General features: G+C 38.8%; 1 protein-coding gene across 10 annotated transcripts in view; it reads right to left on the bottom strand.

Moving 5' to 3' along the window:
* Positions 1-25,739, bottom strand: part of cep290 (centrosomal protein 290) — a 39,797-nt gene that overhangs the window by 10,303 nt on the left and 3,755 nt on the right. For 6 of the 10 annotated variants that reach the window (XM_034878218.1, XM_034878222.1, XM_034878226.1 and 3 more), the window contains 35 exons: positions 25,264-25,410; positions 24,880-25,062; positions 23,913-24,002; positions 23,010-23,132; positions 22,503-22,523; positions 22,225-22,348; positions 21,009-21,181; positions 20,535-20,697; positions 20,299-20,399; positions 20,146-20,212; positions 17,705-17,817; positions 17,064-17,139; positions 15,576-15,709; positions 13,476-13,640; positions 11,880-12,029; positions 11,666-11,781; positions 11,465-11,567; positions 10,853-11,083; positions 10,527-10,700; positions 10,288-10,399; positions 9,525-9,733; positions 9,068-9,219; positions 8,554-8,665; positions 7,600-8,055; positions 7,284-7,448; positions 6,906-7,013; positions 6,672-6,806; positions 6,310-6,579; positions 5,872-5,979; positions 3,765-3,964; positions 2,725-2,929; positions 2,144-2,281; positions 861-1,082; positions 260-373; positions 40-182 (listed from right to left, as the gene is read on the bottom strand). In XM_034878218.1, the coding sequence (XP_034734109.1) occupies positions 40-182; positions 260-373; positions 861-1,082; positions 2,144-2,281; positions 2,725-2,929; positions 3,765-3,964; positions 5,872-5,979; positions 6,310-6,579; positions 6,672-6,806; positions 6,906-7,013; positions 7,284-7,448; positions 7,600-8,055; positions 8,554-8,665; positions 9,068-9,219; positions 9,525-9,733; positions 10,288-10,399; positions 10,527-10,700; positions 10,853-11,083; positions 11,465-11,567; positions 11,666-11,781; positions 11,880-12,029; positions 13,476-13,640; positions 15,576-15,709; positions 17,064-17,139; positions 17,705-17,817; positions 20,146-20,212; positions 20,299-20,399; positions 20,535-20,697; positions 21,009-21,181; positions 22,225-22,348; positions 22,503-22,523; positions 23,010-23,132; positions 23,913-24,002; positions 24,880-25,062; positions 25,264-25,410 (5,303 nt within the window). The remainder of the gene's footprint in view (positions 1-39; positions 183-259; positions 374-860; positions 1,083-2,143; positions 2,282-2,724; positions 2,930-3,764; positions 3,965-5,871; positions 5,980-6,309; positions 6,580-6,671; positions 6,807-6,905; positions 7,014-7,283; positions 7,449-7,599; positions 8,056-8,553; positions 8,666-9,067; positions 9,220-9,524; positions 9,734-10,287; positions 10,400-10,526; positions 10,701-10,852; positions 11,084-11,464; positions 11,568-11,665; positions 11,782-11,879; positions 12,030-13,475; positions 13,641-15,575; positions 15,710-17,063; positions 17,140-17,704; positions 17,818-20,145; positions 20,213-20,298; positions 20,400-20,534; positions 20,698-21,008; positions 21,182-22,224; positions 22,349-22,502; positions 22,524-23,009; positions 23,133-23,912; positions 24,003-24,879; positions 25,063-25,263; positions 25,411-25,739) is intronic. The other 4 variants (XM_034878227.1, XM_034878228.1, XM_034878219.1 and 1 more) reach the window with 3 other exon arrangements.

Raw genomic sequence — 25,739 nt, 5'->3', positions numbered from 1 at the left:
AAAACCGTGTAAACGATCCAGTACAATGCATACGCTGACCTGGCATAGAGGTCTTTCAGAGTGGAGAGCTGTTTCGACAGCAATTCATTCTCTCGTTCCTTCTCCTTTAGTAAATTCTTCACCTTTTCTATCTTGGCCTGCCACTTCTTACCCTCCTCCCAACGCACAATTTCACCTTTGTTCTGTAAGACAAACGTGTCGCACGTAAAATGAACGTACACACAAATGGCAGTTTTAAGAACAGAATTGATGATCTAACCTTTCCATGATCATCCTTCATCTCTGCTTTTTTCTCCAAGTCACACTCAAGCTTCCTGATCTTCTTGTGCAGATTCTCAATGGTTGACCCCTTTCCATCTGGTTCTGGTTGATTCTTGTCAGCAACAGAGACAAAAAGTTCCATAGCACCTCCTTTTTCTTAATTAGTGTACAGTGGAGAGAGACAGTGGCCCTAACCATCAGGTATTCTGTATTATATATAAGGCATTACCACTGCAAAGGTTAAGGTCACAACTCATGGCTTCATCTAATGAGAGACAGACACAGAATATGAAGAATAGCTGAATAACTATATTCAGATATCCACTAGAGGTTAAATCGTAGAAAAATGTGAGTATCCATTCTTGATGTATTCCTCTGTTTACATTTTACAGTTTTATTTCATGTTATGGTTTGAATAGCTTGCCATTTGTCCACACAATGTTATGATAATATTGTGTCATATGGCTGTTTTTGAGTGTCTCACTTCAAACTGATGTAATAACAACAACAATAAGCTCCAGCCTAAGGTCAAACAGAGTGGCATGCTTCCTTACAAATCATTAGCATGGTGTGTTATCCATCACTTTTTAGAAACTAACCTTTAGGGCGCTGCTGAGCCTCTTGACTTGCTGCTTGTGATCCTGGATTTCCAGCTCTCTCTCGTCCTTTTCAGCCTGCAAGCGTCTCTCGGTTTTCTGACTCCTCTGGAGGTCCTGGTTTAGGCGTTCCACTTCCTGTTTCAAGATGTTCTCCCGGGCTCTGGCTGCTCTGGCAAACTCCTTTGCAGCTTGAAGTTCTTCATTGAGTTCTTGCACCCGCACCTTTGTCAGAAGAAGGATTTTCTTGTGATATTCTAAAGTTTTCTTATTGACAACAAATCGCTTAAAAAGCCCAAAACCATGAATGGATTGATGCTACTAACGGGTATTGTCTATGTATGTGCCATAGAGCTCTACTGTTTTCAAAATTCAAGTCAATCTCACATGCACCAATACTGCTGCCATAAATACGCACTTGTGTGCCTGATGTGTATTAGTCTGCAGCTGGAAATAGTCCCCTACAAACGCACTAAATAAACCCTGTTTCAGTGACATTAGTTAAAATGTTGTGTCAGCTGTTTTAGAAAATAACCTTTTTCTTTAAACAAAACTTTGAAATTTGGGAATTTATAATAAATGACCACAATAGAGACAAATGGGTATGCTGCGGAGTTCCACAGGTAAGAAGCAACGTATTTAGGGACTAGCTAACACAGTTGTTGGTTTTGGTCTTTTCATGAAATTTGCTGGCAATTACAAACATAACAGAATATACCTAGACTTATCTCACTAGCTCATTATAAAAGTACAAATGTCCATGGAATAAAACAGGCTAATAACATTATAGGTAAACCAGTATCTGTAAATAGAACAATCTGCCAAGTTATGCTACACAGATTAATCAGAAAGTTATCAAATCTGCTAACTTTCTTTATCCAAATGAGCCTCCAATTAGCAGTATTGGTGATTAATGAAAAGAATAGGGGTCCGTTGGAGTCAGATATGCTGTCTATTTAAGGAAGCTGGCACATGTCATGTGTTCACCAACTTCACTTTACGGTTAGCTACTATTCAGGGACACTGAAGACATATAGGCTTTGACTGAAAATTAAAATAGACCAGTAGTGTCTATTTGGTTGTTGATGAGTATAAAAAGGGGGGAGTACATTTTATTGGTGTTGCTTTATGGAATGTTACTAATTTATGGAAATGTGATCTGAATTAATTTACTCCTGACGTTTTCTTTGTGTCAGTCAATTAGTTGAACAGCTTTTTATAATTGTCAATAATGATATACATCATACATGAAAACTGCGGCTGTTATTATGATAAAGGGGTCCCACCTTAAGGTCTTTGGTGTGTCGGTCAACCAGCATCTGTACGTTGAGATTCTCCTCTTTTTGTGCAGCGCTGGCTATGACTTGCTGCTCTGCAGCAGACGTCATTTCTGCCCGCAGCTCCAACAGGGCTTTACTGAGAGCCTGAGAAAACAGGAATCAAAGAGACGTCAGGCATGATAAATGTGATGAGTGTAGTGGTCATATTTCATTTTCAATTAATGCACCGTTATCCATTTCTACATAGGAAATTTCCTCTCTCCCTACTCATTCTTGGTAAAAACTTGATAAACATTTTTTCCTGTATAGCTTCGACATATAATAGAATAATGGATGTGTATGTGTGTGTACGCTTTGGGGACTTAAATTCATAGTGAAAATAGTATCCAGATAAAGGCCGAAGAGCAGAATTTATTCAAATGTTATTCAAGTTTCAGTACCAGCATAAATTCAGTGGAGTACAGTAGGAAAACATCAGGGTCAGGTTACCACTTCATCACACAGAATCTGGGTATTTTTGTAAGACAACAGGACTAACCACGGACAGCACAAAAAGTGTAAGAAAACTTTTATAATAAAAAAACAACCTTAAGCTGTTTTTCTTTCTGGGTGAGCTGTGCTTTCAGTCGTTCAACCAGGTTTTTCATGGTGTTGCTGGGGGAGCGGACGTTGGCCTCCTTCTGGGCTGCCAGCTCAGTTTGGAGGTAGTTCATCTCCTTCTCCATCTGGGCCATCTGGGCCTTAATCTCACCAGTCAGAGCTTTCACCTGGGCAGCATGATACACCTCCAGTCTGCAACAAATCCTCTCTGTTAGATTGTTTTAATAAAATAGAGATTTCTTAACTTGTGTTATTACATCATTTTAAAATATTTGTACTGTGACTTTTAGTTCATATCTGACATATGAGTGGGAAAGCATTTTTGATTTGCGCCAGGTCATTACTACTGACTCTATACAGTTGGGGGCACTGTTTTCTACTGACCATGTGTTTCTTCTGTTCTGTAGTTAATATGGTATGCAGGGGGTGTTAGTCGTGATTAGAGTAAAGTTGACCAGTGAAGAACTTTTTGGCAAAATGTGGATGCTTCACACACATCTCCAATATGGCAGAACAAAAGATCTATACAATCACCACAGCTTCAAGATTAGTTTCACCAATTCTGACGCTCAACTGGGAGCCACCCATTGTCCCTGTACCTCATCAGCTGCATATCATGATAAAGATTTCACACATTAGGTGTAATCTGGGATGAGTTGCCAATTAGCCAAGTGCTTACAGTTAAATTAGTGGTGTACAACGTTTGGCATTTCACACTCACAACTTAAATGTGTAATTATTCCTCTGCTAATCTTGGGTTCATTTTCTCAAAATATCTAAAAAATACTAAATTGAGATCAGCTGATTTCAGTGTTTCAAGGATGTTAACACTAATATAATATGTGATAAAAATAGATGTATGTCAGTCTGTGTATAAAAAATGTAATTGTTAATTATGTTGACTGCTGATAATATTTGCATCAATAATTCATGTACTCACTTACCTAAATCACTAAGATAAAAAAACAAACAATGGATGCATTAGAAAAACAAAACCAAAACACTGGTTTAATAAAGGGATAATCACTTTGAAATCTCGTCAGCGTGTTTCTTAGCCAGTGTTTCCATGGCGTCCCTCTGTCGCTCCAGCTCAGCAGTGGCCAGCTTCAGCTTCTCTGTGACGGAGGCGAGTGAGATGTCCTGTTCAGCCACTGTCTGCTCCAACTCAGCCAGATGCTCCAAATGCTTGGTGGTTGGCACACTGATAGTGGGCTTCTTCATTAATTCCTGGACAAAGGAAGTAGGGTGAATTAAACACTTAACGCAGCATTAAACAAAGCAGAACTCCAAATTTCAAATAGAGCTCAAAGACACACAAAGGGAAATCTAAATTACTTGCGGAAATGTTTTCTTTTTCTTTATTATTATTTTTTTATTATTATTCAGGACAATGCACATCAATGAACATGCAAAACAGTACACGTAAATGTGCCAGATTGCAGCCCGAGTGCTAATTTCCATCTGCAGTTCAATAGGCAGGTTGGAGTTACAGTAAAAAAGACATAGGATAGTATCATTCAGTATATAAAAACAAGAAGAAACAAAATGAAAAGAAGAAAAAAGAAAAAGAAAAAACTGTCTCAGCAAGGCCTAACCTTACTTTTAATTATATCAAATAAATACATTTCACCCCTCTTCCTAAAATGGTCATAAATGGATTCTATTGATCTACTTCCTTATTTTATGAAGGAAGCAGTACACGAGTTAAAGCAGCAGGATGTGCTTGTATACCTCACTCCAAATGTTCCTGTACTTTCAGAAAGTACTTCCCTACGATCAGGGACTTTTTGGGGGGTACAAAGCCGTCTCTACTTTCTGAGGAGGCTGAGGTCCTTCAACATCTGCAGGACAATACTGAGGATGTTTTATGAGTCTGTGGTGGCCAGTGCTATCCTCTTTGCAGTTGCATGCTGGGGCAGCAGGCTGAGGGTAGCGGACGCAAACAGACTCAACAAACTGATCCACAAGCCTAGTGACGTTGTGGGGGTGGATTTGGACTCTCTGTCAGGTGTGTCAGAGAGGAGGATGCTGTCCAAACTACATGCTATGTTGGACAATGTCTCGCAACTACTCCATGGCTTGCTGCTCAATCACAGGAGCACTTTCAGTGATCGACTCATTCTCCCAAAATGCACCACAGAGGGCCACAGGAAGTCATTCTTTCCTGTGGCCATCAAACTTTATAACTCCTCCCTCTAAGTGTCTGACACACACACACTTAGAGGTTAAAACGGGACAATTATATCTGTTTTTGTGCAATAACACTGGCTTGTAATGTTTGCAATACTTAACTGCTACTATTCATGTTATTATTATTATTACTTTTCACCATTGCAACACCTTATAATGTTAATTATGTAAATACTATCACAATATTCCTTTAACTATGTAAATATCCACACTCCTTATATTTCTTTATTTATATATTTCTATATTATATTTCTAATATTTGTGCAAATGCAACGCAGAGTTTCTCTTGGGAGATTAATAAAGTATTTCTGATTTCTGATTCTGAAAAGGCCCCCAGATAATGTCCCCAATCTCTGCAGTCCAAATGCAATTAGTTCCTCAGAAGGTTCCAGGGGAAAGCAGCTTATCTCAAGCACTTTACTATTTTTCACTTGTGAAAAAGACATTAGTGACTATATGAGATTCCAGACTCAGAACATAGTTGGGATGTAGTTAAACTACTATTTCAAAGTACTGTGGTTTTGGTTTGGCAAGCTACAGTTCTTTGAGAGTAGTTAAACTAGATGTAGTTAATAAGATGTAGTTGAACTATTTTTCATTGTGAAGAAGCTAGTAGTTAGTCCATCAGTACTTATTTACTTTCACTTGGAGGGTTTCTGGGGGCTTTGTATCTATTTAAATTCATTTTCTTGGCTGAATGTCTCAGCTGTGCGTCTTTCTCTTCTTCCTGTGCAGTCATCTTGCTCTCTTGTACACTTGTATCTTTTTTGCTGTCTCCTTCTACTCTCTAACAGCCTCTCCTCTCTCTGTGCTTTATCCCTTCTTCCCGCACACCTTCTGCTTTGGCACAGTCTTTGTTGCCAATGTTGTTGTGAGCCTTAGCTCAGCTATTTGAGCAGAACAACAAAAAAGGTTCACAAAGCAAGGCATGGATGCATGCATACCATTGCTGTCTGTCTGAAGTGGTCAAGGGAGGTGTCAGTGTGCAAGTCCAACTTCTGATGCAACATTCTCAGCTCCTCCTGGTGTCTCTTTATCATCTCCTCCTGATCCTGGGATCAACAAGGTACTGGTTAATTGAAACACAAATGCTTTGGTTATAGAAAAATTAAAAGAAATGCGCCGAAAAAATAAACACTGTAGAGTTAATATTAGTAGATAATTGGCAGAATATTTCTGTGAAGACTTCTAAAAATTATTTAATCTAAGTGCTGAGATTTCAAGTTTTCCACCCATTGGAGAGTCAAGACATTCATAAACCTTATCTCCAACGTACTGCAACTAATCCCTGATAAAATAGTACTTACAAAAGGAGCTAATGCCTCTTAAAACGCACATAGAAATTAAAATAAAAGACTTTTGGCATCCTTTTATTACTGTACCTGTCTGGCTTGAGCCAACTGCTTGTGGTATTTCTTTAGCACGTCCTCTTTTTTGTCAAGTCGACCCTGGAGGTCTTTGATGGTCTGGTGGGCCAGCTTGAGGGTAGGCTGATTGTCTGACTGGCCCTCTTCATGTTTGGAAACGTCAGCGAGCAGGCGTTCTCTGTTGGCAGCAGCTGGGAGCCGAAGACGCAGCTCATTGATAACTCTATCCCTGGACAAAATGTTCTGTTCTGCCTTCCACAGAACTGCTTCTTTCTCTTTTAACTTCTGCATAGGAAAGGAATTAGATTTCAAACAATATGCTATGCATTTGATTTATAAGAAATACTGAGTGTGTGAACAGGGAATGAATACTATACCTCGTCCAACCTTTTGCAGGTGGCCTGTGTGTCCGACACGGTGCGGACATGCTCTCTGATTTTAGCCAAAGCAAACTGTAACTGATGAGCAAGAGGTAGACTCGGGTCTGGTAGGGATCCTGTACCATCCTCATACTGAAAAAAAACACAAATATAGTAATACCCTGATTCGGGAACACCAGCCAGTTTCTGAATAATCGTGTTTTACTTCCTTTTGTGTTTTACTAAGTTTACCTTTTCCCCACTGCTTAGAATATCCTGCTGGTGCTTCTCGTACTGGTCCAGCTGGCGCTCCAGTTCCACCTCTCGCTGATCATATGCAAGCTGCCGTTCTTCTTGAAGCTTGACATGGCAAAAATAAGAGTTTTCTGCATTACTTTGAACACTAGAATACTACTGACACACTTACAAGCTCCTTAACAAGTGAAGCAGTTAAAACTGTGAGGTGATCATACTTACACTTTTCTCCACACTTTATGCTGAGGTAATTAAGTCACAACACAACAACGCTTTTGTATAAACCTGATGCGTTTGTCAAGTGGTTGTTTATTCATTTTGAAGAAACAAATTTGTGTCAGCAAATTTTTTGTGCATAGAGTGTTTTTCTGTTACCATGTTTTGATGCACAATATCCTCTTCTAGCGCATGGATAGTTCGCTCCTGCTCTTCCATAAGGTTCTTCAGGTACCTGATCTCCTCCTTTTGGATCACCAGCTCCCTGCCTTTCCTCAGCTCCTGTAGACGAGCCTCTTCCATCTTCTTGTGCCACTCAGTTACCTGTTATTAGTGTTACAGTGGAGTAGTCTTCAACAATTGCAGATTGCCTGTGGGCAATATATGCCACAAACAAATAGGCTCTCTTTTTACTATTTAAAAAAAAAAGAAGAAGAGATTTTAACATTTCTATCTGTCAATCAACCACAATTACCCTTTGGGCCCCTTTCACATCCTTCAGTGTTGAGATGAGCTCCTCCAGACATTGAAGTCTCAGTTCTAGTTCTTCAGCCCTGCCCTCTGCTTTCCTCCTCTCCTCCATGGCCTTCCTCTTCTCTTCCAGGGCTTTTGCTCTGTCCTCCTGGACGCTCACCATGGCCAAAGAGAACTTTTCCTGTTGGGGAAGAGGCAGTGCTCCGGCAAATTGCCTACGTAGTGACTGGATGGTCTGCCGTAGGTGCTTGGAGCGATTTCTGCCCTCCTGGCGGGCGAGGAAAAGCGAGCGCTCACTTGCATCCAGTCGCTGTTCAGCACGCAGCTTATAGGCCTCCAGCTGCTGGATTTGAGAGGTGGCAGCGTCAAGCTTGGCCAAAGAAGCTGACTCACTGAGCTGCAGAGCCACAATGTGCTGGTGGAGCTTCGCAATGAGGGCCTTCTCATCGGACTGTGACTGAGGGAAAGAAATGACGCTGTGAAGACACGCTTAAATCCAATTCACCCGACTCAATGTACGCAAACTGTTGGCTACACAACCAGGGTTGTTTGTGTTTTCACTCATACATTTCCACATACTTTACCTTTCCAATATTGAGAGGCAGAGCAATTATACAAATGTTTTAACCATGGACTTATTTTGACTTTCTTTCCATATTTTTGCCATTATCAAAAAAGGAAATGCCTGAAGCTTTTTATTCCTCTGTGTAAAATAAAGAGCAATACAACAATAACTAATTGTCGCCTGTCAACTGATAACTGAAAGTTCAGTTCATTATCAGATATGCTGGGTTCTTACACTGCATCAAGTAGCTAAGATGCTGAGTTAAAATCCCATTTATTGTATTTGTAAATCAGTGGTTTACTGTTTATCAGGCAGTCAGCCTTATAAAAGCTTCTGACTTGAAAAGCAACAGTAAAATCTAATGTAATGAACAGGTAACCACCCAATTACCTGGTAGTCCAGTATTTGTCTCCTCAAAGCTTCTACTTCCTTCTCTTTGGACTGTTGTCTGGCCTGTATAGCAGACGCCTGCATCATGGCCACATCAGACACCTCTTGAAGCCTGTACAAAATAAATAAACACATTACATTCATTAACTATATATTTTAATAGTATAAAAGGCTTAAATGCTTTTATTACCAACATTATAAGTTATAAGTTATTTTGAGTAGTTGCAATTAATTAATTGATTAAATAAAAAACACAGGAATGGTCATGCTTAAGAATTTTTTGGAATGACACAACTGCTGAGGTTCCCTTGAGCAACGCACCAGATCCAACAAACTGCCCCAGGTGAGCCTTATCATGAGTTGACCCTGTGCTACCCCCATGGATTGCATGTGTGTGTGCTGTCTATATTAAAGAAATAAACATTTCAACTGCCAATTACCTTGTGTGGATAGACAAATAATAAAGTAAAGTAAGTAAATGACCTATCTCTGGTCTGCACATTGTCAAACGTACTTAGAAACCTCAATGCGCAGCTCAGCCTCGGCCTTCTCCAACTCTGCAATCTTGGCTCTGTCTGCATCGCTCACAGCTTTGCTGATGCTGTCTGCCAGTTCATCTCTCAGCTCCCGCTCCACCCTCTGGGCCTCTACATTCATCTTGGTCAACTTAAGAAAAACAGAAGATTTTTATGTTTTAAATAAGTCTATTTAAAAAAAAAAACTTGTGCGATTCTGGCACATACTGAGGTGTGTTGCAGTTTATAGGGGTCATAAACCAAGTTGTTGAGAAATGTATTCTGTATATTACTCTGTATGTTTCTAAGCAGTCTCTTTGTCTGCCGGGTGAACCAAATGGCCTTTTACACCTAGCACAATCTATTTAAAATCTATCACATAGACACCCTCAGCAACAGTAAGACTCAAGTGTGTGACGGAAAACAACCCATCTCCTGTTGTCCTTGGCCTCATACCTCTGCGAACTTGGACTCCAGTTCTAAGTTACGGTCTTCCACCTGCTTGAGGGTGTTCCTCAGGTGTTCATACATTTTATGTGCATGCTCAGCTCTCTGCCTCTCATTCAGCTCCTTCATCTCTAGAGTGGTGATGCGCCTAGCGGAAGATACCATTTCTTTGTTGATCAAAGCTTTGTCCGCCTTATCCATGCCATTTGCATCTCCTGATATTGAAGGAAGAAACACAAAATTTGATTGAGATTACGATTTATGGGGGGAATCCACAAACGTACAAGGTAAGTTATGGTTAATCGTTTTAAAGCAAGTTATAAAACTGGAATCAAATTAAAATGGTTTCATACTCATTTACTTACATTTATAATTTAAATGTAACCATTTTAGTATTTAGCAGTGAGTGTTCCTTATTTGGTGCATTTTTGCCAGCAGGTTTAGACCAGGTTCTAACTATACCTATTTTTTAGGTTCCTTTTCAGATCCTTTTTGCAAAAGAAGCAGTCAAAATGAAGATAACACACCTAAGAATGAACTTTTCTTTACTTGGCACAGTCAATCTGTGCATGCTTTGTTTATATACGATTTGATCATAACAGATCCCTTCTTTCAGTGAGTCGCAGACTGTTTTAGTTCCTTTGAAGCCTGGTTTTATGGGCCTTTTAACACATTTAAAAGAAAATAAAGTCTGTTTATGGTGTTTCAGACATTTTTTTCTTAATGATGAAATAACTGAATATAATCAAACTTATTCTTAGTTTTAGCTTACCAATTGCATTGATGTTGTCCCATGCTTGCTCTAAAGTATTAAGTTTCTCCTTTGTTATTTCCAGTTCTTTATTCATAGCTGAGATTTGCTCCCGCAAAGACTCATTCTCGCTCTGAAAGACAGAAAAAGATATAACAAATATGGCTCGGCCAGTTAACGGTTAGAATTCATACAATGATAAAAGGTGCTGGTAAATATGTAAAGAAGACACTAGGGCGGTAGGGCATTAGTTATGATACCTCCAAATGTTCGAGGTTGGTGGTTCTCTGCATCAGGTGGCTGTCCCTCTGTAGCATGTCTCTGTATTTGACCGTTAGCTCTGTGTACTGTTTGTTAGCCCTCTCAAGGTCTGATGAGGGCACACTGTCATCCAAGGCCTTCTGCAGTGCTGCTATCTTATATGCAGCCATTTCCTAAGACAAATCAAAAAGACAGTGCTGTTAAAGGGCCCTACAATGGTGGAATACTGGCTGACACCAAATACAACTTTTAAATGTGATTTTTATTATTTGCATTAGTTTTGTTGCAGAGTCTGTGGGTGGAATTGAACTTTTTGTTTCTCTACCTTGTATCTCTGCAGGTAGCCAATCCTTTGGGTGACAGAGGCCTGCATGTGGCTGCTCTCATCCTTCAGCTTGCCGTTCTCCTTGCGAAGGTGCTGTTCTTGCTCCAGCAGGGTGATATAGCGCCGCGTCAGTTTCTTCTCATTAACCTTCAGCACAGTCAACGCGCGCGATGCTTCGCTCAACTGTCTCCTGATTAACTCTGGGTCCTTCTGAAGGGTGTCAAGCAGCTTCTAAGGGATGAAATGGTTAAGTGCTGTAATAAAACTGATTTTTGATGACACTTTGGGGAAAATTCAGTACAAGGTGGGTCAAGTATAATGAAACACAGAGGATAATCCATAACAATTCCACCTTGGTATTTGTTTTATCCATATTTGGCAACTTATCCATTTTCATTTTCAGTACCCATTTTTTCACGTCTGTGTGTGTGTGTGTGTGTGTGTGTGTGTGTGTGTGTGTGTGTGTGTGTGTGTGTGTGTGTGTGTGTGTGTGTGTGTGTGTGCGTGTGTGTGTGTGTGTGTGTTTAAAGCACTTCAAGTAAAAGCGTTGCAAAATGCAGTCAAAATGCAACATTTAAGGACCAACCATGTAAACATTTATTTGAAACTTACGTTGAATTCTTGGATTTTAACAGCATCAACCTGCTGTTGATCCTCCAGCTTGTTCTTTATCTCTGTAAATGTCTTTTTTTCCTTTTGCCAGTCGGCCTTCTCACTGAGCAAAAAAAAAAGACAATACAAAAAAAATACAAATTGTTTCAAATTTTGCACTGAAGGTTACAAACCTGCAAAAATATTTTCTTGGTTACCAACCTTAGGTATTCTTTATAAAGGAGTCCCTGTTGGTGGCTAATAACAGAAAACTTGTCTTTGTATTCCTCCAGAGTTCCTGTGAGTGTATTGTTTTTTTCCTCGTTGTTTTTTAGCTCCTAATTCATACAAGTATTAGACGTGTTAATTTATAATTGGGGCATTTTGTTGATTTACAGCTTTTCCATCCAGGTCTTAAGAAGGCAGTGAAACTGACCTGAAGAAGTCGAACAGCGTACTCATTCAGAGAACTAATAACCTCAGTGCTGCTGGGCTCCAGGCCCTCGGGGAGGGTCAGAGGTCGGAAGACAACTCCCCTGCTGCCCGACCTCCTAAACAGCTCCAATTCACCTTCCAGTTGGCTCACCTGACAAGCAAAAAAAAAAAAAAGCAGTGCTTGGTAGTAAAACCATTGTATTGATAATAGTAGGGCTGCACCTTTTTTTCTTCTTTTTTTCAAATCGTCATTGCAATATATACTTGCACAATACACACATCATGAAATGTTGTGTCATATCGTGAAAGACACTCACAGATGTTTTTTGTGTTTGTTGAAAGAAAATAGCAGAAGAAAACTGCACATTAAAATATAACCTTTTTACAGGGTTTCTTTTTCTCTTCAGTGTTTAATTTCTTCAATAAAAGCGTGTTGGAAAATTATTTCCATCAATTTGTTTTTTATTCTACAAGCATTATTTTGGATTTCAGCAGAATACTGAAAGCAGCAGTATTGCAGAACTGTATATTGTATATGTTTATTTATGGCAAATCACATATTTTCCTTATTTGGTGCAGCCCTACATAATACCAACTTCTAAATATTTGTCATTTGTCCAATAAATAGTTCCCAAGTTCACTTCTAATATACGTGGTTTAAACTTTGTTTTAACCATAGGACAGCATCAATGTAAACTGCTAAGCAAGAACAAAGGGAATTTTAGGAAAATTATGATCAAGTGATTCACTTCATACCCAGTGTCATTGAAATAAAGAATGTGAAACATAGCCTATCAAAGTCTTACACATGAATAAAGAAAAAAGAGAAAAAAGTAACATGTATAACATTAAATAATAAGAGCACATTGAACCAGACAATAAATTGAAAAAAGTAAGACACCTGACGTAGGATACATAGAAGAACAATGTGATGTTAGGGAATAAGACTGGAGAACTTATGGATGAGTTATGATAACTGCCTTAGGGAATTACTTTGATGTGAAACCAGGGTTTCCCATTTTAAGAACAGGGATTGAAGCAACACTTGTTTCTATTAAACTTTCATCTCATTGACCGGTTCAATTGAAACTGAATAGAAGCTGAAATGTGAGGACACAAGTTTGTTTACCTCTTTTCTCTTGTTATATGAAACAGAAGCAACACAAGTTGAAAACAGAGAAGACTAATTGTTCCAAGAAATGTTCCAGTCAGGCTAATTACTCCCAGAGATGAAGAGCATGCCAGGCAACGCCACTGTCTCTATAAATCTTCATTGTTTGAATGTGTAAAATTGTCTGTATAAGTACTTCCATGTAAGCCATTTATTCTGTTGATTTGAAAAAGAGAGTTGCGACACACAGCTGCAAACTTTTATAACTGCTCGACGTTGAATGACTTGACAAATCATGTTTGGATGTGTGCCAAGAAAAACCTGACAAGGTATACTATACTGCTTTGCTGTCTTGCCAAAGGATTTGGCCAAAATAAGGGATTTGATAGAAAAGTTAATGCGTCATGATTAAAAAAGCTATTATCATGTTGTCTATCATTCAACAGCATCGTCTCCTTATCTTGACATAAAACAATAAAGATGTACCTTTTCTTTGGCTCTGGCATGCTGACTGAAACTACTCGTTGCTTCCTCCCGGGCCAATTTCAATTCCTGCCTTAGTTCTTCATTTCTCCCCAACAGCTGATGTATTTGGGACTTTAGGTGCAGGACTGGCTCAGACTGCCCGTTCATGTTGCCGATATCTGCAGCCTGTTATAAATGAGCATAGTTAAAATGCCATTAAAACAAACCCAATTAAACATTGGATGATGAATTATAGACCCAATCTGTGAAATAAAAACAGATCCTTTTTGTCGGTGAACAGGTTTTCATTTAACATTTCACATTTGTTAAAACTTCTTGTACATAAAACTTCATGTACTCCCCCCCAAAAGAAATTACACTGCTCACAGTAAAGATCAAATTAACACAACTACTTGTTATGGTTTTTCAGTTTGAATGTGGGTTGCACCTGGCACTTCCTGTTACTTCTTCCTGTGATGGACATGTCTGATGCTGAGCCCAGCAGTGTTACGTCAAAGCCACGCAAGCATCCTCTTCAGCTGTCTCGAATTTGACTTGCCAATAAGATGTTATGCTAAACGATAGCACACCAGCACATTAACCAAAGTTTGACTCCTCTCAACTGTCTTTTTTGCTCATGCCGCATTTGTTGTTCATAAAGTTGCTAGGTGACCAGCCCTCAGCTTTATCAACTGACAGAAACCATTATAATGCAAAGAAGGGAAGTATGCCCATTGTGTTCAGCAGAGCAAATCCAATTGTAAAAGAATACTGAGGCTGTGAGAAACTAAACATGAACAACCAAGTGATCACAGATTGCAGAAGCATGATATAAAAAACATACAGTAAATAGCCTTTAACATGAACCTCATGTACTTATTTCCTTCAGTATTAAATGCAGTTAGGTTAAATGTTATGTTTCCTTTGTGTCATTTTGTTATTAGTCGAGGACATTTTAAAAGGGACAATGGTTTTACTAGTGACAAGAAAACACAAAAAGATGACACAAAAACTGACATAGATAAAGTACCAGGTATAGCTTATGAGAGATTTGCCAAAACTCATAAGATATTTGACGATAAATACAGGTCTGAACAACCAAAAACTGAAGATGGATGGAGAGTTTGTTTTTACGTGAAAACTATTTCAGTCAATGTTATTTTGTAACCAGCTTGTTTTGTGTAAACATGTGTATATATATATTTAAATATATAGGCTACTGAATTGATTAAAGGACAACAAAATAGGTTAGAGAATATTTTGTTCCGTATGACAAGTGCAATATTTTTATATTTATATCTGCATGGATGTCAAAACCTTTCAAACATCAAAATGTAATTTATTAATAAGTGTTTGTATCGAAATGACAAATAAACTTTCCTATTCTACTTTGCCTGGAAACGCTTCCAACATGCTGGCGTGTTGTGTGAAAAATAGGCATCAGTTCTGTTTCTAGCATGCACGCACTTTCGGCGCGGCTTGAGTGTGACACGTGCGTGTCATGCAGGCAGTGTGTAAGCTTTGACCTGTTACCTTGGGAGCTGAAATAAAAAAGGACACGCCACGCAGCTAGCACGCTCACGCCACGCTGGCAGTACGTAGCCAACCTTAGTCTTCTTTAACCGTTGTATTGTCTTCACTTCCTGAACCGTCTCGCATCCCTTGGGTCAAATTGACTCGTGAATTATATAGGGTTTTAAAAAAATGCTCAAATACAATTTTACTTAAAATCTATTAACAAATATTGTCTATTTAAATTTCAAACAATTGAGATAACATATATGTTTAGGGAATGCAGTCTCTACTAGCACACAATGAAAAATGGAAGTTTAATTTTTGTCATAAGCTTATTATTCATGTTAAAAAGCCACTATGTGATCATTCTTATCTTGGAAAAAAAGTGGTGGTCATATCCAGAATCATTTTCTGAATTGAGTCAGGAATACATGTTTATTACAGAAAATAAGGTTAGGCCACTGATTTACAGATAGACAAAATGTATATTTGTAGCATTTTTCTCCTTGTAAAAATTTGAAGTGGGTCAATTTGACTCGAATACCATACAAGGGTTAAACATAAATCCGTGATTAATGTCAGATTTGGTGCACGGGAATCACTTACATTAGCCAACCTTTCAAGACGGGGAATGTTGATGGCCGAGTCAGATAGCGTGATCTCCTGATTAATCCTCATGAATTGGAGGACATCTTTCAGCGCATCCTCCAGGTCTCTCTTCACTTTTGACAGTTCATCCACTATGAGTACAGGAGGGATCGATTTCAGTGAAGCTGTGACCTCTTATGTACTGTATGACTGTAATGTATTGTAAAACCACAATACATAATCCCTGCTGTACATCATACTTTACGTGTTTTTAGAATGGAAGGGACTCAATTGTAAAAATGTCCATGTGAACTAGGGCTGCACGATTATGGCCAAAATGATAATCACAATTATTTTTATCAATATTGAGATCCAATTAATTATCATTATTATATTATAGATTATTTGTTGATTTTAACCATACCAAATTGTATTGTATAAATAGCTATAAATAGTTATAGTTATAAATAGCCTATAGGCTTTTTAGCCTAAATAGCCTATAGGCTATTTATAACTGCTTTCACATACATATTGTGCATCCATAATGTGCTAGATATCTTCTCCTAGTACAGGACTAAAAATTACATCTGTATTTCTCGGTCAAATGGCGACACAAAATATATATTTTTGCAAAGTGGGCTAAAGTTTAAGGTCAAAGCCGCTTTTCCCAAGATCTTGCATTAAAACAGCTTGGGATTCAAATAAAACGCTAAAACAGGGTATCCTTTCAAAAATGAAAATACACAGCTGCAATACATGTTTACATGAAAATTATCCGAAATAAATATCCTAGGATATATTAAAAAATATATATATTTCTGGGAAAGCTCCTTCACTTGTTTTCAACAACAGTAACAGACTGATTAAAAGAGAAAGGGAGAGAGACGGGGTGCATATGGGTACGAATGCTATTCAAATAGCAACGGCTGACTCATTATGAATGGGTCCAGCACGGATCAAATGGCGGGTCAGCAGAGTTACTGACGTCGTGTGTATGAAATGTCTGTATTGTCACTGAGCTGCATTTTTATGAACCATGATATTCTGGTCTTGGGTCCTTTTTTCGCTGTGGCTGCCGCAATAGCAGAGTTACCAGCGGAAACACTGGTTCAAATACAGGTTGGCCCCTCATGCTCAACAACATACAGTTGGGTTATTAACAATTAAAATTATCGGCCGCTGTCTCTGTCTCTCCATGTTGCTGGGAGCCTTGTATGAGTGAATGGGGGCGGGGCTTACTCTATCCTCTGTGACTGTCTACATCTAGAAACTAAGCTGCGCGATGCAGGGAACAACTGACTGGCACATGATCAGACAGTGTTTTACGGAGCAGTAGATTGGCTTTGCAAAAAAAACGAAGCATTTTATGAACGGAATGAGGCCTTTAAAATATCGCTCAATCACGCAAATACAATTGTGGGAAGCCAAAATCGTGATTAAGATTACAATTTGATTAACTGTGCAGCCCTAATGTGAACTTCAAATGCAAATCAAATAGATACTTACATTTTATGTCAAACTGGGTTTTATGAAGTTCCAGCTCCCTCTCCTTATTGCTGAGTTCTTTTTCTAGGAACTCATTCTGCAAAGTTTGTAATGAAAAAGTTAACAATGAAAACCTTTCAGCAACATGGTGCACCATGTGTTAACTGTACTGAAACCAAAGCAAAAACAGCTCTCTGATACTTGAATAATAACTAATCATGCATTGATTAGGTTTGTTGCTTTACATAATTTTCCTTTTGACAAGATTTATCGTTTTATAGTTTTTTAAGTAACCCCTGAAAGTATTCACATATCAGAGAATAACCTGCTTTCTTGACTTACATGACATCATCCGTCTCCAAAAACTGTATCATACACCTGTACTTTTAGCACTGGTTAAATCAAAAGGCGATGAGTAAATACAATGTTCATCTATACATTACACTTGTTTCTCTTCTATCTTTTTTCCCCCAATTCTTTCATCATTATGTATTTTAATGGGATTTGCTTTCTTCTGTTTGGTGCATGATTTGTGTAACCACATCTAGAAGAGGGAAATTCTCATTCTATACCATTAAACCAGGAAAATCGCTCTTCTTTGGAACACTGGGCCTTCAATGAAGTTGACATGCAAAAAATGACGTTATTTGCCACAGGCTTACTTTGCGTTGGATCTCTTCATCTGCGTATGTCCTGCTTTGTTTAAGTTGAAGCTGTACAGTTCTCCTGGGCCTGACATCCTCTTCTTCCAGCAGCAAGCTTGACCGTGGGATTCCTATAGACACAACTGATCGTTATTTCAGAAATGGCAAAATGTGAATATTGAAAATGTTTCTGTCCAACACTTTAAAAAAAGGTATTACTATACAACACTGTACTACTGTAGATAGTTTTGCAGATAGTAAGGGGCCGAGCAACGAAACTGAGACCCCATTGTTATTGACAGTATTATTACTCTTCTTCTTCCTAAGAAATTTAAGTTTCCATGCATGGAAACTCACCGAAGTCAAGTCCTGTGCTAAACCTAATCAGTGCAATTTGTGTGCTAATTTTGCTGATGGTAGTGCTTCAGCAGCCATCTAAAATCCTAAACTTTAATAATTCAGAAAAAATGAACTTTTTATGCTACAATGTTACAACATATGTCAAACTCTTACTGCAAACACGTATCAAAAACCTATCAACGCCCACATTTTTGTTTTAAGTGAGACCAAATTTGGCGAATGTCATCTCCAGACTGCGCTCCACAGACTTACCAATTAGATTTTTTATATATCAAAACCCGAGCCCACAGAGCAATAACACATTTTACTGGATACAGTAGTGTAAAACAATTCTGCGATTTCTTGCAAACTTAACCTTTGATATTCATGGAAAGAAACTCCCACTCTGGATTTAGTGTGCAAAATGTCTGAATTCTATCTCAAAAAGTGAATTTATAAAACATGTTTGAATTTTGTCCTCATCTACACTATTGCAGTCAATGCAAAATAGAGCATCTTTAAACATCACTTTGTCATTTGGGGATTTTTTTGAAAACCAATTACTAGCGTCTCTACATAGTTTTAACCAAGTACACAAATTCTCATTGAATAGCTCCTTGAGATCAACACCTGCCTACGGCGACAAAGGTTCTGAGTTCGAGCTTCTGGTGTTGTCAGCCAATGTGCTATGGTACACATTCCCTGCATCTTTCAGAGGTTTCTGACCAACAACACACCAAAATGATCAGCTCATAAGTTTGGGTCCTAGGTTAACATGCAAATGTGTACTCTGGCATTATGCTTTTGGAGACATAGGTTTGTTAGTGGAGCTCCACAAGGTTGATACTGGTTTTCAGTGCGAGAGCTGGCAGGTAAAATCCCCTACACACCAATCACCTACCCTCATTTAAACAATAGGACCTGTTCCTTGGTTATACCCAAAAGATGAGCAGGAATGTTTGGCACCTCTGCCAAACATTTTTTCCTGTTCAAAATGCTTGGCCCTGGCCATTGCTGTGGAGCAGCTATAATTTTGCAAAGGTTTTTTAGATATCTCCCCTCTAGACCTTGAAATAAATGTCTGCCTCCTCCCCCATACTATGAGAGGAAAGCCTCACTCACTGTCAACAGCTTTTATAGGAACACTGTTTCTGGGGGGGGGGAAATGTATTTCTGTTACTTTTTCAAATCAATCATAATTGCATTACATTACCAGACCAATCAGTGCAGATGTTTAAATGATTGTACACAACGCAAACCAACTTAATCTCTTTAAGTTTAGACACTGACAGACAACTTTTATCCTGAGGGACTCTAGCGATGGTTGCATCCACACGTGTTTATCTGAATTAAGTGAAAATTGCCTTATGGAAACAGTAAAATTCAATTTCAAAGGAAATAAGTTCAAACTTATCGGGTTTTATCTTTATTGATATACCGCTTATGCAATAAACGCTGACGGAAACGTAATTTGCCAAGTAAATAATGAATTGCGATTTAGTTTTAGGTCATTTTATGGTTGCAACCCGCCACAAAACGAAGAAGTTTTAGTTAATTTTCGCCCAGTATTTCTGCTTTGTTTGCACACATGGGGGGTGTCAACAAAGACAGATGTAAGTGAACGGACGAGGAGACGAGAGACGAGAGAAAGGGAGTTGTCTCGCAGCGGGCAAGGGAAAATAAAAGGCAAGATGCATCTGCATCATCATAGCAATGTGTTGATAGCGTTGTTGTTTTCTTCTTATAGGTTGCCGATCCAATTGTCTATTAAAACTCTGTTCGCAAATGTTGCTTGAGCGTTGTGCGATTTAGTGCACAAATGAAGGAAAACACCTTCAAATGTCTCAAATCAATTCTATATACCAATTGGATTGCAAAACAGCATGAGCAGTCATTACGCACAGGTTTTTGTTTGCTTTAAAGCCGTTTGATGGAAACACACTTTCACCAGCTTTATTAGCAGGAGTTCTTTTTACCGAACTTCAGATATTTCAATTGACAAGTGGATGGAAACCTAGCTACTGTCTCAGATGGAAAATCCCTAAAGCTACGCTTTAAAAACATGACAAATATGTTAATACAATAATTGGTGTTATTTAATGCCATGATTTTTGCGTCACCTTTTTCCTTCACAATGCATCTGATTTGCTTCTTTAACTCCAGTCTCTCTTCTTCAAGCTGTTCAATCTAGAAAAAAATGAAATAGTGAGGTGGAAGGTGCTCAGAAAACACACTTGTTATAAAAGCATTGTAACCTTTTTAATCCCCTTTACCTCTTTTGTGAGGACTTGGTTTTCTGCTTTATACTGGCGTTGTCTTTGATCTTTGGCTCGCCTGAACTCTGTCAGATCCACTTCCTGCTTTGGTTCTAGACCTTGTGAGTCAAGAAAATACCAAAAGAAACTAAATTACAATTAGAATTGCCTTTCTCCAGGTAAGTCAGTTTTAAAATAAACTGGGATAAGGGAATACTTTGATTTGTTTATTTATTTATTTTTTAAGAACTGACCTAGTTTTCCCCGGAAATCCTCGTTTTCGTCCATGAGGTCATTGATTCTCAGCTCAAGCTGGTTGATCTCTTTGGTCATGGCCTCTGCCTCAAGATCTCTCACTCTAATCTGATTTTTACACTCTTTGATCTCTGCAATGGCTGCTTCCAGACCATAAGTGCCCTGTAACACAGTTACAGAGCATTGATTAGTCGTCTATCAAAAAGCACGTCCTGTCCTTTCTCAACTTGTATGCTTTTTGGGAAATGAGGATGTAATTAGACATGGTGGAAGACAAACACTTAGCTTGTAGATCCAAAAAGCATCTTGGTCACATTAAGTCTATTAAAAGTGACGATAGTCAAGAAAAAAAAAACATGTGCGCTTCTCTTCTTGGAAGCCTCAATTAATTTGACATGGATTTAAAAATGATTTGAACTAAGACAAAAATACAAAAAAACAAACAAAACAAAAAACAAAGAGGAAAGACTTACAGACTCATACTGGCTTAAGCGGTTCAAAGCCTCAATGAGTGCTTTGTCTTTTTCTTCCGCATGAGCTTCCACAAGCTTCACCGCCCGAACTGCTTCCTCTGCTCTGGTCTCTGCAGCTTCCAGCTTGGACTTCAGTTCTTCCATCTTTCTCTGCTGTATGGCCGGTGGTATGCCTAGGACAAAAAAAATTAAATCATTTCTTTAAGTGCCCGTATTATGTGTCTCTGGTGCTTCCAGACGCATACACACGCAAACAAACTATCCATGCGGTTTTGAGTGAGATACAGGTTTCTGAATGTCCTCTGTCTTCAGTCTCCGGGTGAGCTGTTCAAAATTTCCATGGCTTTCTATGTCACTAGCCGAGTTGGGGTGGCTAATCATAGCACATGTTAGCGCTCGGTAGCTAAACAAGTGAGATGTCTCACTCTGTAACTAAAACAGATACCTAAACACACAGGGTGAAAACGGGATCTGCAGCAATGTGTGGTACAACAAAAACATGGTGTTTTTTGAAAATGAAACTATGTAAACTTATTCTGGTACAACCTCAAAATACAATTATGAACCTGAAAATGAGCATAATATGGGCTCTTTAAACTGCAGACAAAGTGAAATCTGGTGATTGCAGAATATCAGAATACATTTGCCAGTCCCTCAAGCTCATCTCAAAACAAGCATAGGTAACTATACAGACGGGTCCTTAGCTTAAGTTCACCTTTACTTAACAGGCACAGAAATTGTTAAAAGACAGCCCAATAACATAATATAGTTCATACTTTAATTTTGCAGAAGGCTAAGATTGAACTGACATACAAGATACGTAAATAATGACTAAATTGGCATGTTGGGCTGTTAATACTAGTACTAACTTAGATCTAATGGTAAACTTGTATCTTTAACAAAGCTCTGACTCACCTTTAAATAACCGCTTAAAGCAGAAGGGACCACAATGAGCCACAGAATGTTTGGCATTTGCTTGCCAAGAATCATGAAGAATCACAAAAAAGTTTGTCTATATTTTGTTCTCTCTTCAGAGAGTGACATTTTGAAATGTTTCAAATGCCCTCACAAATTGTATGAGTTGCATTCATTTTTGTTAGTTAATATGATGTATTTCAGCTGTGAGAGAAAATGAACTCAACAGCATTTAGCTGGTGACTGGGGCTTAAGCTGACCTTAAGTTCATCACAGTTGTCTTAAGCATTGGTCCACCCACCTCTGTCTTTCTTTGTGGACGTCTTAAGCTCCTCGATAAGCAGGGTGTGCTTCTCCATTTCCCCTGTGTACTGCTCCACCTGCTCACTCAGTATCTTGATTTGATTATCTCTCTCTTGGACAGCCTTTAGAACATTCACAAACAATTTAAATGTATGAGAATGTATGTGTAAGCACAGCTTCAGCACACTAAATTATCAGCACTTTCGTCATTAAGTCGATTTATGAAGTTAAAAAGAGGAGGCTGAGGTTGAGAGGTACAGGTCAGATGAAACTTACACTGCAGAGCTCATATATGACCTGGACCAGAGCAGCGATAGAGATGGAAGGGAGGACAGGTTGATAAAGCATGTCAAGGCCAAGAGAGAAAGCAGAAAGCAGGAAATGTGACAGATGGGAGAACTTAAAATGACCATCTAAACCAAGTCTTCTGTTAAAAAGGACATAAATAAAAAGGCATGCACACAACAATGACCTTCCCCATAGTAATTATTATTTTTATTTTGCATATCACTGCTTTACTGCTATTGCTTAAATTCTTATGTTCTGCAGCTTTAACTGTAATATGTTAAAACATAACTACTTACTGTAGTTATGTTTTGTACTAAGTCAAATAATGCTTTTATTTCTGTCAGTACACTCCCTTTTGATAACACTTGGCTGAAATAAATATCAAATTTCTGTCAAAAGTTATAGTACATTTCTTTCCATAACACATTGTTTTGTGGTGCAAGGTGCTCCAAAATTGGACTACATGAAAGAGGATGAATTCCTCCTCTGACAGACCTGCTGCAAGGCAATGATGTTGCTTTTGTCCAAGTCCAACTGGGCTGAACGCAGCTTTTCCCTCAGATCGCGAATCATCTGCTGGTACACCAAAATTTCATCGTCCTTCCCAGATAGTACTCTCTATGTGTGAGGAAAATAGCATATCAGCACAATGGAAGGCTTGTGATGGTCCTGTAGAAAAGTTCAATCAACAGCCACACTCAGTGTGGATGGTTACGAAGCATAATGATGTGCACATTTACATGGTTTTTAGTCAAGGCAGGCAGGAACTAATGAGCACCAGGAACTAAATCAAGAAAGCAACTCCCCTTGTACCCAATTTCTTTTTGTGATTATGTTTTTTAGGCTACAACATTACATACAGCAAACATCTCTTTACTCTCTTTTAGCTGCCTGTCCCCAGAACACACTGTAAATACATGGTCTCTGTAGACAGCCCAGGATGTACAAACGTCAACAAAAACAAACTGCGCCCACCTGCAGCAAGCTAGCTAACCTCCGTTTTGTTTGACAGTACTTTGAACGTCATCAAGAAGTGACATCACCCAAACTTTAAGAACTGTGAAGTTTAGGGAAATTAGTCCAATAACATATTTAAAAAAACTGTATTTGACCTTTTTAAGAGTAGTTAGTAAAACAAGTACATATTAGATTTTTAATGTCAATAAAATTGAAATACATTTCTACTTGGTACTATTGGCAACCAATGCTTGCTTACACTGTAAAAGAAGTGTCAGGGAATCTTAGTACAGCAAACTTCACTCAAGATAGTTTCTGGGCCTTCAGAAGGTACTCCTCACGAACTACTTGTTGTGCGGCAGGAACAAAATTCTTCTCTCCTTCATTACACATATCTTTTTATTGCATCTGGCTTAAAAATAAAATTTGATTAACACTCACCTTCCACTCCTCCACTTTGGCATTGAGTGCTGCCATTACGGGGTCATCATCCTCAGTCATGCTACGAATCTTATCCGTCAACTCACTGATCTACAAATTAAAACAAAAACCCATAAAAGCTTCAACAGTGAAGTATTTTGTGATAATAATCCAGGTCATATGTGTGATACCCTTGCAGTGAAATGGTAAATGGTGTTGTAACTCATCTCAGCAGAAAACTATATCTGTCTATAAATTACAGGAAGGTGTGTCTGTCAGTGTGCGTGTGTGTGTGTGTGTGTGTGTTGTTTGTGTAAGTTATGCGCACATATCCCAAACCGTTAGTCCGATGGATTTTAAACTTAACAGGTGTCTTGCTACAGGCACGAGTAAGTGCAGTGCCAAGCTTGACCATGTTTAGATTAGAAATGCAAAAGATATCGTTAAATATATATATAGGTAAAAGAAGCACACATTGGCTTTTGCTGTTTTAACTGCCGGCCACTCCACCTCTCACCCTGTGGATCAGAGAAAGAAGCAGCGGAGCTTTGGCAGCTAAAGTCTGACATACACCTCAGACCCACAAAAAGGTGCAAAGTAGCAATACTTTGGACTGTCTTTGACTTTGAATAAACATACAACAATTCCCGAATTTCAGAATCCCACACATGCAAAGCATTACCAGACAACAAGTGCAGACAAAGCGTGTTGACAGTTATAGGCAGGCCATGTATCTTATAAAGCGAGACGTACTGTGAAATTCTCTAATGTAAAAGTAGCCTACACTGTCAGCATGTTTGGGGTCCTTCTAAAAGTCATTTTGGGGTACAATTTAGTTTTGATGAATTCTACAAGCAGCAATACCACAGGCCAAGTAAGCGCCCGTGTCGACCAGGCACATTTTCAACAATCAACGCACGCGTTATACAAACCACACACAGATTAAGGATGGGAATAGAAATACAGGAAAACTGAGGAGGTTATTTACTTGCAGCTTTGCATGGTCCCTTTCTTTCCTGAGCTGGTCCATGCTGGAGTCAGTCTGCTGTACAATAATCTTCATCTTGTTGTACTCATCTGTCATCTTCTCCATCTCCCTCACAGACTCTTCCAGACTTTTCTGCATTTGGTCGTTCTGTGTCTTCAGGTGTCCGTTTTCATCCTCTGCTCGCTAATGAACACCAAACAATACAATGAAATTTGTGAATGCATATTTTCAAGTGCTCAGTCAGGAATGTGCTTTTCTTTCGCCAAGGGCCTTGGTGGGTCTATATTTCACAAAGACTAAAGCATGGTGCTATCAACAAGCTTTCTGAATAAAAAGGTCTATTACGGTATTCACCATATAGTAGACAAATAGACTTCCATGTACCTGAAGGTCTTCCAAGCACTGGTAGAGCTGTCGGTTGGCCAAGTTGAGCTTCCTCTGGGCCTCTGCATTCTCGTCTCTGGATGGAAATGGGTCTTTCTGGTCCAGCTCTCCACGATAGAATTCCACATCCTGCTCGAGCTGCTCATTCTGTCAGGGTGAGGAAAGGACAGAATTTATCTCTGAAAAAGAACTGGATTCAATGCCGTGTGGTCCTAGACTATTTTAGAAACACTAACATTTGTTATTAAACAACTAGTTTGTCAAAATGAATAGGTAATGCAAATATTTTGATACTTTGATGGTTCTTTCAATTTTTCATGCAAAGCTTATCTGGTTCCATCTTCTGAAATGTTTGTCTTACTGTAAATTATATTATGAATAGCATGAGGATATTGATGTAAATTATAGTTAATTGAATATTTTTGGTGGCATGGAGGGAGGGCTGGTCCAATCATCTGCATGTAGCCCTACTGCCC

This window comes from Etheostoma cragini, chromosome 8 (assembly GCF_013103735.1).
Source record: "Etheostoma cragini isolate CJK2018 chromosome 8, CSU_Ecrag_1.0, whole genome shotgun sequence".
Taxonomy (NCBI): domain Eukaryota; kingdom Metazoa; phylum Chordata; class Actinopteri; order Perciformes; family Percidae; genus Etheostoma; species Etheostoma cragini.
Note: the sequence above shows the minus strand (reverse complement) of the source record. Positions and strands in the feature narration are given on the sequence as shown.